The 12,992-nt window shown below is 29.3% G+C and overlaps 1 protein-coding gene across 2 annotated transcripts in view; it reads right to left on the bottom strand.

Annotated features, from left to right (window-relative positions):
- LOC126839372 (cerebellar degeneration-related protein 2) overlaps positions 1–12,446 on the bottom strand; it is a 39,192-nt gene extending 26,746 nt beyond the window's left edge. The window contains exon 1 of one of the 2 annotated variants that reach the window (XM_050574685.1): positions 12,171–12,446. In XM_050574685.1, coding sequence (XP_050430642.1) covers positions 12,171–12,246 — 76 coding nt within the window. In that variant the 5' untranslated portion in view covers positions 12,247–12,446. Of the gene's footprint in view, positions 1–7,827; positions 8,253–12,170 lie in introns of those variants that run through there. The other variant, XM_050574693.1, reaches the window with a different exon arrangement.
- Positions 12,447–12,992: the final 546 nt, after the last annotated feature.

The raw sequence follows: 12,992 nt of genomic DNA, 5'->3' as shown, positions 1-12,992 counted from the left end.
ATAAAAACGCCAACATAAAAACAAAATTATCATACTGAAATACAAATGTTGTTTGCTAAATTTTTAACTGACATCAGTAATAATTAATAATACATTTAATAAATAAAAAACAAAACATTTATCGAAGAGTTGTGCTTGTTTTCGAAGTTTAAAAGTCTAAAATCTTAAAATTGACCCCAAAAATCGTTTTTAAGTATACAGTAAAGTACCGAAAACAGTTTTAAAAAAATGTTCTCAATACAAAATTTAAGTTGTTTTTTCCTAAAATGCTTATAACAATGTTTTTATTTAATTTGTACTATATTGTTTTTGCATATATTATGAAACTTGGAAATTTGGTGTAAGTTAAGTCAAACAAATTTAATAGTTTTTACGGGTTAATCCCAAACACAAAATTGAAACAACACGTTAATTTAAAAAAAAAATCTTTACACAATTAAATTAGAAATAACTATACTCAATTTTAGGCGGATATTAATAATTATCATGAAATAAATGTAAACTGCGACAATTGTATCTACAAATGTAATTTGATAAAATTTTACAACTTTAACAGAGAAAAAAATCTTCTTTTCCCTCATCCCTTGCCTATTCTACCGGCGATTTGGTGTAGGCCATAAAAAATAAAAACAAACAGTATATTCAAAAATGCTAGCAAGAAAAAACTTTGGTAAACGTCATTTATTCTGAAAGTATAATTTAAAAAAGTACAGGGAAAAATTATTTAAAAGAGGGGATGGGATAGTGAAAAGGAAGATTAATTATTTCTAGACGACTGATAAGGGATTTTGCTGATAAGGAAATGTCTGATTATTTCCTTAATCTCCATCCGCATTTGATGTATTTTTCCCTATTTACTAAAACCAATTTATTATATTTAGACTGAATAATATGGTGATGAGTTGATTGTACCAGAAATCAAAATGACTTTAGAATTAACATAGTATACATACTAGGTTGCACTACCTAGACGGTTACTCAAATTGGATTTTACATAATTACGGATTATTGTTACCACGCTTAGGTATAGTTTGCGGTGAAGCTTCTCTCAAAACGAAATATACTCAAAATAAATCCCACGGCCAAAAGTTGATTGCCCTCGGTATAAGTAAGACCATAAAAAACAACAGGAGAAAAAAAAGTAACTACGAATCTATTTGTACAGGCACGAAACGTGTTATCATTAAGTCATTATCATATATATATATATATATAAACAGGGTGATTCATTAAGGACAAGACACCCGTTTTCTCTTGGAATAATTGCAATTTTCAGAGTTTCAGAAGTCAATAGAGCTCTGGGAAATACTAAAAAAGGTAAAATATATTTAGTCTTTTTATAATATTGTAAAATACAAAAAATGTTTTTAAAAAGAAAAACTATAAAATTGCAATTATTTTCCGAGAAAATGGGGGCGTCTCTTACCCTTAATGAATCATCCTATATTTATTATACCAGTATACGTCATATTATATTTTATTATCTAGCTCGGTGAGAGTCACAGCTGATTAATATGTTCTCTTCGGAGAAGAAATAGCAATATTGGCCACAAATGAGAAACGTACAGTCGAAATAATTAACAATGGACGGGCCTACATCGAGAGTTTGGTTTTGTTTCGCGCATCCATATTAGTTATCGTTATAATAAAATGTATAATAATAAAAAGAAATACTAATTAATCATACCGAACGATAACAATAAAAATTCGTACCGTTATTACACCGGCGGCAACAAATCCCTCGAGGATCAGTACAAAAAAGTATATAATATATATTATGTAGAATAAAGAAAAGAAAAAGTAAAACAACTGGTCCTTGCCAATTCGTTCGGATCAGATAATATGAAAAAAAATGTAAATTTATCAGGTTCAACTGACGCCGTTGATTACCTAACTCGAGTTGAATATTTTGCTTTCCATTTTATTTTAATTAAAAAAAAAGAACGATACAGATCACCCAATCGATAAGTGCCTTATTTCATATACAGGGTGGCTAAAAATTTGCTTTACAGCAACTTTGCTCGGCCAAATTTTTATTTTAGTTTAAACAAGTTTCTAAAAACATATTTTTTTTTATTAAGTATATTAATGTAAAAAAAGTTTCCAGTATTAGAATTTAATCGTTATTTGGTTGTTTATAACAAAATTATTGATTGTTCATATTTTTTGTCCCAATTTATTTAGTTTTTGTTTTAATGTCTAAATGATTATACTAGGTACTCCTCATACTAGGTTAATTAACTAGGAAAACAAATATATTTTCGTAACTTATTAGTTATAAAAAAAACTTCAAATTATTTGAGATAATTGTTGTCTTTAATTAAGAATTAAACTAATTTAATATATTTTATTTATCGTGTTCCAAAAAATCTTATCAAGAAAAAAAAAATTAGCGAATATTTGTTAATACACACTTTCATACACATATTATTTGTTATATTATCTCTTATTAATTATCGTATTTAAATTTTACCCAACTCTAGTTTCATGTTATTATTTTTACCCGCACTTCATTTTTCGTCTATAACTTTAAACTGCGAATAGCACATAAAGAATTTATTGAAAACTGGTCCTATAAACCAGTCGTCGTTATGTTTATTAATACATTATTCTGCATTTAGCAGGTAAATCAAATACACAGGGTTATCCAGATTATGTAAGCTTCTAATAAAATCCTTATCATATTTAATATTAAAAAAAAAAAAAGAATACTATCTTAAAGGGTAGTTTTAAAGAGTAATTTTTAAAAGTCAAATAGCGACGTATATACCTTTTCTAATTATCTATTAAAATAAGAATTATGTAATGGAAATAACGACTGTTCAACAGTTTTAAATAAATGCTTTTTTAGTCATTAGTCTTTAAAATATTAGATTAGATTAGGCTGTCTACAACTACTAAGAAAAAAAAGAGTACCTATAGTATTTTCCTGAGCTTTCAAGACTTTTTAAACTTAAATGTTATAGTACCTATACATTATTTAATTTACTTTTTAAATTAAGTATAGTTTGCTGAACATTATGACCGGTCGAAAACTAGTTTTGAAGAATTACTAACATATCAATGTATAAAAGTAATTACCCAAAACTGGTTACCGACAAATCAAAATGTTCAGCAAATTATTCCTAATCTAAACAAACTAAATTATTTTACATACGTTACCATTAAGTATGATAAGTTAGTGATAAAGATTCGAATATTAAAAACAATAACATAAACCAAAAAGTCTTCGAATAGAAAATCTACAAAACTGCAATTATTTCAACAGAAAACGAGTGCCTTATCCTCGATTAATCACCCTGTACATTTGTTATATATACCTTTCTCCGGATAGACGACTTAGGGTCGTGCACTTTCTACGAACTTGCGAGCTGGTCTCCAAAGGAGACATTCTATTATAATATTAATCCGTATCGGTACCATTGTCTTTTAACCGGATCGTCCCAGGGCACGACCGAGAGCACTATGTATAAACTTCCGGCCTTATAAAATATAAATCCAATAACTATTGGTTTATTGGACTACTATGACAATCTCCACGGCCAAATACACTACCGGCAAGTAAGTAACAGCCAAGCTGCTGGTACTTGTACACACTTGTGTGCGGCACGATATACCGTTTATAATAACAATATCGTTATTCATGAACAACAAATACCAAACGATAAAGATCGGATTCGTTATGTGAGGTCCTAACCGGACAATAGTAATTAGTTTCGCCCAATAGAAAAACGTGGACGACGTGCAACCCACGACCGTCTTGTGTAACACCCGACACGTATCCGATTGTCTTTAAACTGCTGCTGCTGCTGTTCAACTAAGTATAGTAAACAACAAAGTAAACTGTCGTTTTTTAGTAAAGTAATCGAAAAAAGGCAAAAAAATATGGTCGAAGGCGGGATATTTTTTAAGAAAAAAAACTCACCAATCAAGATGAGAGACAAAATTTTACTCAGTAACATAACAGAGTCAATTGCTAATTAATTGGGTTGACTCAAAAATAATCGTCCCCATAGTAGAAACATAGCATATTGGGGTGGATAAGGTCACAGGTCTTCAGGAATTATTACAATTTACAACCGATAGCGATAAAATCAATATCAGATAAAACGCCTCGTTGCGAATCTGTATACGGTACAAATATTAAATACCGATAATCGTTATGGCGGCAGTGTGCTTAATAATTATTGTATTTTTAGTATAAGGGTCGATACGATTGGGGTTGATGGTAATTTGATAATAATTCGTTCTTGGGGTACATACCGTAAGTATCATTAACAATATAATGAAAATGTTTTTGTTATACCTGTTTTTTTGCTTATACCAGTTCAGCTGCTAAGAAGATATCATCGGCCCAGAACAAAAAAAAATGTTTTAAGAAAACACACCATTGTAAAATCTTCTCAGCGCTAACCTATTACCCAATCGATTGCTCCATGTAGCAAGTCAATATATTTAAAATATCGTGTCTGAAATCTTATAGAACCACATTTTTTAAAAGCTTACCCGTTTTTATTAAAAATGGAGAAACACCCCAAAAGTGCACATATTTTTGAACGCGTCACAATTTTTTTTTCTTAAATAGGCGAATTTATTAGATTCAAATTTGTACGGTATATTATTTAAACATAGTATTATCAATATACGTTTACGAGCCAAAAAAAAAAGAAATATCAAAACTCATTTTTTCCTAGTAGGGGTGGAAACTTTGTTTTTTTATGTGTATTTATAGAGCTTAAGGTCTGAAAAAAAGACCGAAGGTAGCTCTAACGCGAGGCTTTAACGAAGTATACGATTTTCTCAAAAGTCTATAGTCAAACTTATTTTTTTGTTGAGGAATCCTTCCTCCCCCACCCCCAAAAAAAAAAAAACTGGTTGGGAAAATTACAGTTTTGACCCAATTAATTACCTACTTTTAGGTTGCTTTGTGTGCATTTAAGGTTTCTTTGAAAAACAGTTTCATTATGCCACTATACTGCCTTTAATGTAAGTCCTATAAATAATTTATTTTTCCGTATAAACGCACAATTGAAACGCACGGCTGGGCACGATATTAAAATACTAATAAGGCCTTGGAACTCCAATGCGGTTCAGACCCGAGTCGGCTTGATTAAGGTTTAAATTAGACTTTTGCCTGTACGTCGACGGCTTTTATTCGTAACCGTTACAATTCAAATAAAATACATATTATTATAGTTTATATTGTTGTGTAGGTACATGTAAAGCCGGAAAAATAAAATCTCGGTATTGGGTAACGTTTTGAAAAACTAGATGCAATTTAATATTATATTGTGTTGTTACACTAAACCGTACATGGGCATCGGATTAGAGAACGTACAGACTTAATATAATATGCCTGTTGTATGCCTTTTGTGTGTTGGATTTGGATTTAAGTACGTTATTTTGTCGGAGGCGGGTTTTATTTTAAGTCCACCGGTAGTGCAGCGAAAACGATTTGTATGGTAATGTTAGCCGTTCATTGTTAGCCGAGACAAAGAAAGTTTTTACCGGCGAGACGCTAAATTATATTATGTAACTTTGAATATGCAAACCGTTGCTTTTTTAAATCATAATTTAACAGCGTTTACACGAAACAGTGCAAGTTAAACAACAAAGTTGAGACGGTATTGGTTTTATAATGTTCTTTTTTTTTCATAAACGCCATAACTTTCTCTGGACCGATTTGGGACAAAAGTCAATTGCTTCACCCCCAAAACCGGGAAAACCTGGAAAAAAATTGTTTGGGTCTTCTACTTTGACATAATATAACTTGGAAATGTTTACAGAACATTTATTAAGGTTTGTCCCAAACACAAATGTCCATAACTCTCTGCGGGGGTTGAATTTTTTCGTGTTTTTATTTGTTTTTGAATTATTTCTGAAGTGCAGTTTTAAGATTTTAGAGCTGAAATAATACTGAATACCTACCTATTGTCTAGTCTTCATCTAAACCATATATCAAAAAACTAGTGGGGTCAACTGTTTTTTTTACTATGGGAGAGCTGAAAAACTATTTACAAGTGGATTTTGGGTTTATTAACTTGAATTCCCTGTACTTAATTTAATTTGTGTTTACTGAACTGTAAAGAAAGTATTGCCCGCGGTTTATAAATCAATCGTCACCGCCGATGGAAACTTTTACCCGTCAGGTCACCTGTTTAATAACAGTCTTGTTTTATTAATATCAGGTTCGTTCACCGAAATCAAAACCATTTTTTTTTTCAAGAAGTAGAAGATCGAAATAATTATTATTACTCTAGTTTTTCTTTCGCAGTGGAAACAAGTTTGATTACAATTTACAGCATCATTGCAAAATAAATATAATAATATAGTATGTACATTCCCATGTTCACATCCAAACTAATAGGCCTAACATAATGTTGAACTTTCTATAAAAACATTTGATTAGTTTTTGTTTGTAATTGGCAGTTAATTTACCGTCGTAAAACTCTAACAGAATTTTTTTATGCAACTCATATGTACCTACATATTATGTTGTACTCTTCGGAAATAAATATTTTATAATTCGTTGATAAAAAATGTTTTTTGACGAAGCCAAATAAGAGTAAACATTTTGATTTGAAAACGTTGTGTAAAACTTTATTGTTGTGAGTATTAAAAAAAATGTATACTTACTTAAATAAAAATATGTACAGACATGACAAACTGTATATGAACCCTTTTGTTATTTATTATTTTGGAAATAAAATTTTAATTTTCTAATGCCCAGAACCAATGTAGCTATTACAACAATATGCCAAACAAAGATATTTTTTACACTCCTATAGGTATTCCAAAAGATCCAAAGACCTAGCATATTCCTCTATTAGTATTTTACATTCAGTCGGTAACACCTTATGTATTGAAAATTTGTATTTCATATCATTTGTTTTTCTTTTTTACTTAATACGTATCTTTTACTATTATGTACATTTTTTTCTTCTTTTTAAATATACACTTAAATTGTATTATTACAAAATGTCCGAATGAAGTTCAGGGCTAAAATCACACTGAATACTAATTTTTCCCCCAAAATTAAAAATAAAATAAAGTTGTTGGTTAACCATGACCCAGACAATATGTTAAAAGATATTAGACTATTTAAAAATTATTATTTTTTATACTTTTATAGTTAAGACTTTTATTCGCCAAATTTTGATATATTTTTCAAAAATATGACCCCGTCCCTTATGTGCTATTAAGTATAAATCGTATGAACTTGAGCTTTTTTTAAATGGTAACATATATAAAATATTGACTAGTCAATAACCAGTTTAGGATAATTATTTTTAATGCAATTAAAGTTTAAAATTTAGGACGGGAGGAATAGTGGATTGTTGTATTATATTTATATGTGCGCCTTACTCTACCGCACTAAACCTCTAGTCATACATTTCATACTTCAGTAGCTTTAAATGAATTCATCCAACATTTTCAGCAAATTATTCCTAATTTAATAAGTTAATTATATAAACGCTACAGCTTTGAAAAATTGATTAAGCCTGGAAAAAAATAAAAAATAGGATAATAACAATTTTAATATTGTTTTTAGTTAAATATATAGGTTTCAACAGATGAGGTTAAATTGTTGGAAAATATATCAAATTAAGGCTAAGCTAATAACTATATAAATGTGAAAAATAATCAGTCTTATGGCTGGCTCATATTTAATCAATTATCCTGTTTCTACATTTATAATTATTGTACATAATAATATGTAATTTTATCGTTGTTACTATTATATATATATATTGTAATTATTCTGATTAACGTCGTTTGTTGTTATTGAATTAAATAAAAAAAATTATAAAAATGTACTAGACTGACCTGCAATGCTACAAATGGAGTTTCCGTTGTTCATGTGAGCCCATTCGGCAGTCAATTCTTTAAAAGTCGCCATGGATGATATTTTTATATTAATTATCCGAGATGGCTGTCGCGTGTATATTTTACAGAAACGTTTACTAACAAGTAATTTAGTACTTAGTCGAGGTTATTAAAAACGAAAAAAAAAAATGTAAATAAATAATTGTTTAAAGAAAGGTCGAATAAATAAATCGTGCGAGTTTGTCCGATTTTCATGGAATTGGATCTGAACTCGAGAAAAAGCGGTTAGTTCGAACCGAAATCGTCGACAGCCAAGTGGAAACTGATATTTTAAAACGAAAATACCGAAAGCGGTTGGACTTTCTGACAATAATTATTCGTTTGACCGCAACACAAACGTATCTGTTGTCGCTCTACAACGGTGTTCGATATAAATAACATGTTGGAATTAACAAAAAGGCCGTCGGCTTTGTCCACGACATTTAGATAAGATGATCGGCACAACGCACATTATGTAAGATACACCGTTGAATGTTCCACGACCGGAATCAAAGGTCAATCGTGAACGTCGGCTGTTTTGTTTTAATTTGTGTACAGTATAATATATTTGTATACATATTCTTTTTTTAAAACGTTAATCCCGTTTGTTCGTTTCAATAGTTTTAAATTGTATTGAATGACATTTCACTAGTCAGCGCCTTAGAACGTACGCGATAGGCAACTCATCGTGCATCCGCGTCGTATAGCTTGTTGACTAACTCGGTAACTCGGTAACTCGCCAAGGGTTAATTGAAAGCAGATAGTTTTTAAGGAGCTTTATAGACAACATTTCTAAGAAATAAATTGTTTTTCTATTAAATTTGGATCATCTACAAGACATTATTTTTAAGTATTTTTGTACGAGTAAAAGCCATTTTTGATGGTAAAAATGCATTGATTATGAAACTTTGGCGGTCCAATTTGAATATTGCAAAAGTATAAGAACTTGTTCGCGTTTTTACTGGATAATGTTGAAAATTATTTTCATTAAGTTCAGTTTTTATTAGAAATTAAATAAATTAAATTTTAAACATTTTCAACATTACACAGATATGTTTTACATAAAACAAATAAAAATCCGTTACCTACACATACTTTAGTATAGTAGCCAATGAACTCGTATACCTACAGAATTGGACCACCCTAAGTAGTCAAAAGTTAAGAAAGGTTGCGAGGTTGAGAGTGGGAGGTTTTTAAGGAGTTTTATATAGGCAATGTTTATAAAAAAAAAGTGATCTGAATAAATGTTGACTATGTTAATTTATTTTTTGGGTTAATTCGTAAAATCATTAAAAAATGTATATATATATCAAACATTTTAGTTTAGATTAGGTTAGATTAGGGAGCATTTAGTTTTTAAGTTAGTCTTAGTGTAGGTTTAAACGTGTACTAGAATTTTGGTGGGACAAAGGGAAAACAGAGTGTATAATAATTCCCCCTCTAACTTTCGGGTAAAGACTCCTGGATAGCGTCATTGGGTCCATTGGCTCTATTAAAAAGGATGTTAAACATATTCAAACACCCAAGACATCAAAAGTCCGAAAAGCCTATTTTAAGGATTTTTATTTTAATGGGAGATTTATTGATTATGCTAATTAAATAATATTAATTCGAAGTTGCAGAATTTTGTGTAAAGCTAGCATCTCTTAAAATTGCGCCAATATCCCCAAATAAACTAGCAAACAACACTTTTCAACTAAAAACTTATTTTCACCCCACTCTGTCCAAAATCAAAAGAAATTCTCTAAAAATGTGCATGCTTTCAACTTTAAAACACCGCAAAACAAATACAGTTTTAAAAAATGCAAGAAGGAAAAGACACTCAACCAAAACATTACTCCCTACCAAAATCCAGCAACAGAATTCACCAATATTAAAGTAATTTAGTTGATGATGTTATGTGATAGCGCAGACCCATAAAACTAATGTTTATTACGATTATGACTATAAAAATTCCTATACTGCACAAATAATATATGATAATTATTAATTATAAATTTTGTATACATATTTAAACAACCTTATTAAAAATATATATATATTTATAACATAAAATATAATAAATTGTTTTGCTTATTACACGAGCTGTCAGACTACCACTGTCTGATATTCAACATACTAACTTAGGTACATTCAAGTTTAACGTTCTATTTTAATTACATCAGCTACAAGTTACAAATTTTCTATAAAAAAAAAGAACGCACCAAACAATCTCTTCGAAAATATCAAACTCTTTTCTTGGTCCAAACATTTTTACATTTTTACTTTTGGTAATCTATAAATTAATAAATTTCCCATAAACATTATAATATTTTTCTCGTATTACTTATAATAAATGTTTAAAAAATTGTTTACTACTAACACTATAGCTGTCATTGTATAAAACAATTTGAAAAATCGTGTTATACTTAGAAGAATGTTCATGAAAAAAAATATGGTGCGTAATATATGATCGTTAACACAGTAAAAAAACTATAAAACTTAGAATGTCGAACTGCTCGTTTTATTTTTAGAAAAATATTATTAACCTATTTGATCAGAGGTTAGACCAAGTGGCCAATAAGACTGTTGTTGGATTGGTTAAGTTAAAGATAGGTAAACTTTGATGGTTTTTTTTTTAAATTCAAATATTTAATCTTTATTTTTGAAATTCGTACAAAAATTAGGTACAGTTTTATTATGATCTATTTTTGTCTAAGTCGTTAGTGTAAAATATGCATTATTGCTTCATCAACTAAGTAACAGATGAACGAACATTTACAGTATACAGTTATTGACTAAATTATAATGTTTTTTTTTGGAAATTTTAAAAATCAAGACATTTACGTATATCAATTTATTTTTCTCGAAAAATAGAACGTGTGTTAAAAAATCCATTCTATTTATATTCATTTAGTTTTTAGAAAAAAATTTGCTATGAGGCACAAATTTTACCTACAAATTTTATAAGTTAAAATAAATATCTTAATGTTAAGTAAAAAAATACGGGTTTTTCTTTGCAAATTCCGACTGTCAACATTTTTATCGATATTATACAATATACATAAAACTTTAGTGCTGACTAAAAAATATAAATCAAGTTTTTTTTGAAATATATTATTCATATACTCGTACATGAGACAGCATTTATAAAAATACTGTAAGTATATAATACGGAAAGACATTGACGATTCAATCGATATATATTACAAAAAAATTCTTTACAACTTTGTCTATTTTAAAATTATCAGTGTTCCTAATTTTTTTTAGTTCTTTGTAAATCTTAAGTACAAATCTGTTATCTTGTTAACATCAAATATTTTTGCTAACTAATACATCGATAAATAGTTTGTATGCGAGAGATTACATTGTGCAACACAATTTAGTTTTTTATTTAGAACAAAAGCTAACATGTATAGATGTTATAGATTTTTTACTTTCATTTTTTGCTATCACTAGCACGTTAATTTGTTTTTTAAATCGTACATTTTACACAAAATATAAAACAGAATGAAAACATACATCTTTGATTTGCCTATTCAAATCAAAATTATATAATGAAAAATAATGACTATCGATCAGTTTTGCATAAACACTTTTTGGTTTGTTAGAGTGCATAAGATACAATTTGGTGACAATTTGGTGTTAGGTTATTAAAGGATTTAATGAAAACTAATCGTTATTTTCAATACATCATCCTGCTTTAATAGGGAAACCTTATAATATGTAGGTTTCTTTTTAACTTTTAACCCTTTAAAACTACTACTCGGATAAATATTTTTTACTCAAATATGACTTTTGATTATTTGCTAACCATTTTTTAGATAACACAAATATTTTATAGAAAAATTTAAGTTAAAAGTGAAACAAATCCGTATAATGCTATTAGTCAATTACTTTAGGGTAGAATTTTTTTTCCAATACAATTCAACCGTTAAGTGGGTTCAATTTAGAATTACATTTGTTTTTTTGTTTTTTAGGTCGTGGATTATTACTTAAGCGAGAAGACTGCTGTTAAAATATTGTGTGTACAGCAAAATTTACTTTCACGGCGTCGTTGGGTTTTATCAAAACAACAACAGCGGTTCTCCGTTTATCACGTGCGTCCTACCGCAAACTCGCACAAAGATAATATGCTTCTCATTACTTTTTCTACATAATATATTACACTTACTATTTAGTGTATTTATATGTTTGTATAATAAACACATTGATATAGTATTATCGATTGCCGACAGGTGAAAAACGTGCGCAAAACGTGTCGAACCGCACAACAAGAATAGGCGAAATCCTGTTTTTAAGTATAAACAAAAAATGATTTTTACCTTTTTCGTAAGACGTATGACAGTAAAAGCACGTGTATCCGTCGTTTTCGTAATCGTGATGTTCAATTTTTTCCATTTTTTTTTTCTAGGCAGCCTTCTTATTCGATAAAAACGACAGTAGGTATATTTAACGGACACAAAAGCCGTACGAGCGAAAAAAAACAACAAGAAGAAACCTATAAAAATCGATGGCGATAACGTAGGTCTATATAATATTATAATAATTTAAAATACAAAAAAAGTTAAACGTTCGAAAAGAAAATTAATTATTTTTAAAAAAAAACACAGAATAAATACTATAAAAAAAATTAACACTTATTAATAAAATATTCGAGAACGCCGAATAAATGATAATAATAATAATAATATTACAATATATTTATGACTAGAATGGTACACTAAAATATACTGTGTGACGTTCTAGGACACGATATCGTGTAGACGGCAGCTGTTATGCGATTGTATGCCATGCATGTCGGTGGGGATGTGCAGGCGGCTGGAGAAAGACTAGACGGCCGCCGACCGTGTGGACGTGAAAAAAATCAATACCGCAGTAGCTGCTCTCGCGTCTGTTTTGTTTACAGTGGCGCCCAAAAAGGGGGTGCAATATTACCATGTACACCCTATGATATATTATTCTACTTGTTGTGTAACGGGGTGACGGGTTGGCCCTTGAGGGGATTGCATGCGGTCAGTTTTTAAGGAGTTTAATAAAGGCAATATTTAAGAAAAAAAGGGGTTTTTGTTTGTGTTATATAGAAAATAGATTTTCATTTAAAAATGTCAGTTTCTTGTAATTAAATGAATTTAATTTGATTTTTC

The sequence above is a fragment of the Adelges cooleyi genome, unplaced genomic scaffold (assembly GCF_023614345.1).
Source record: "Adelges cooleyi isolate 19-005CV unplaced genomic scaffold, UGA_ACOO_1.1 ACOO_flye_CR_arks_rails_tigmint_CR_PRNA_108, whole genome shotgun sequence".
In the NCBI taxonomy this organism is placed as follows: domain Eukaryota; kingdom Metazoa; phylum Arthropoda; class Insecta; order Hemiptera; family Adelgidae; genus Adelges; species Adelges cooleyi.
Note: the sequence above shows the minus strand (reverse complement) of the source record. Positions and strands in the feature narration are given on the sequence as shown.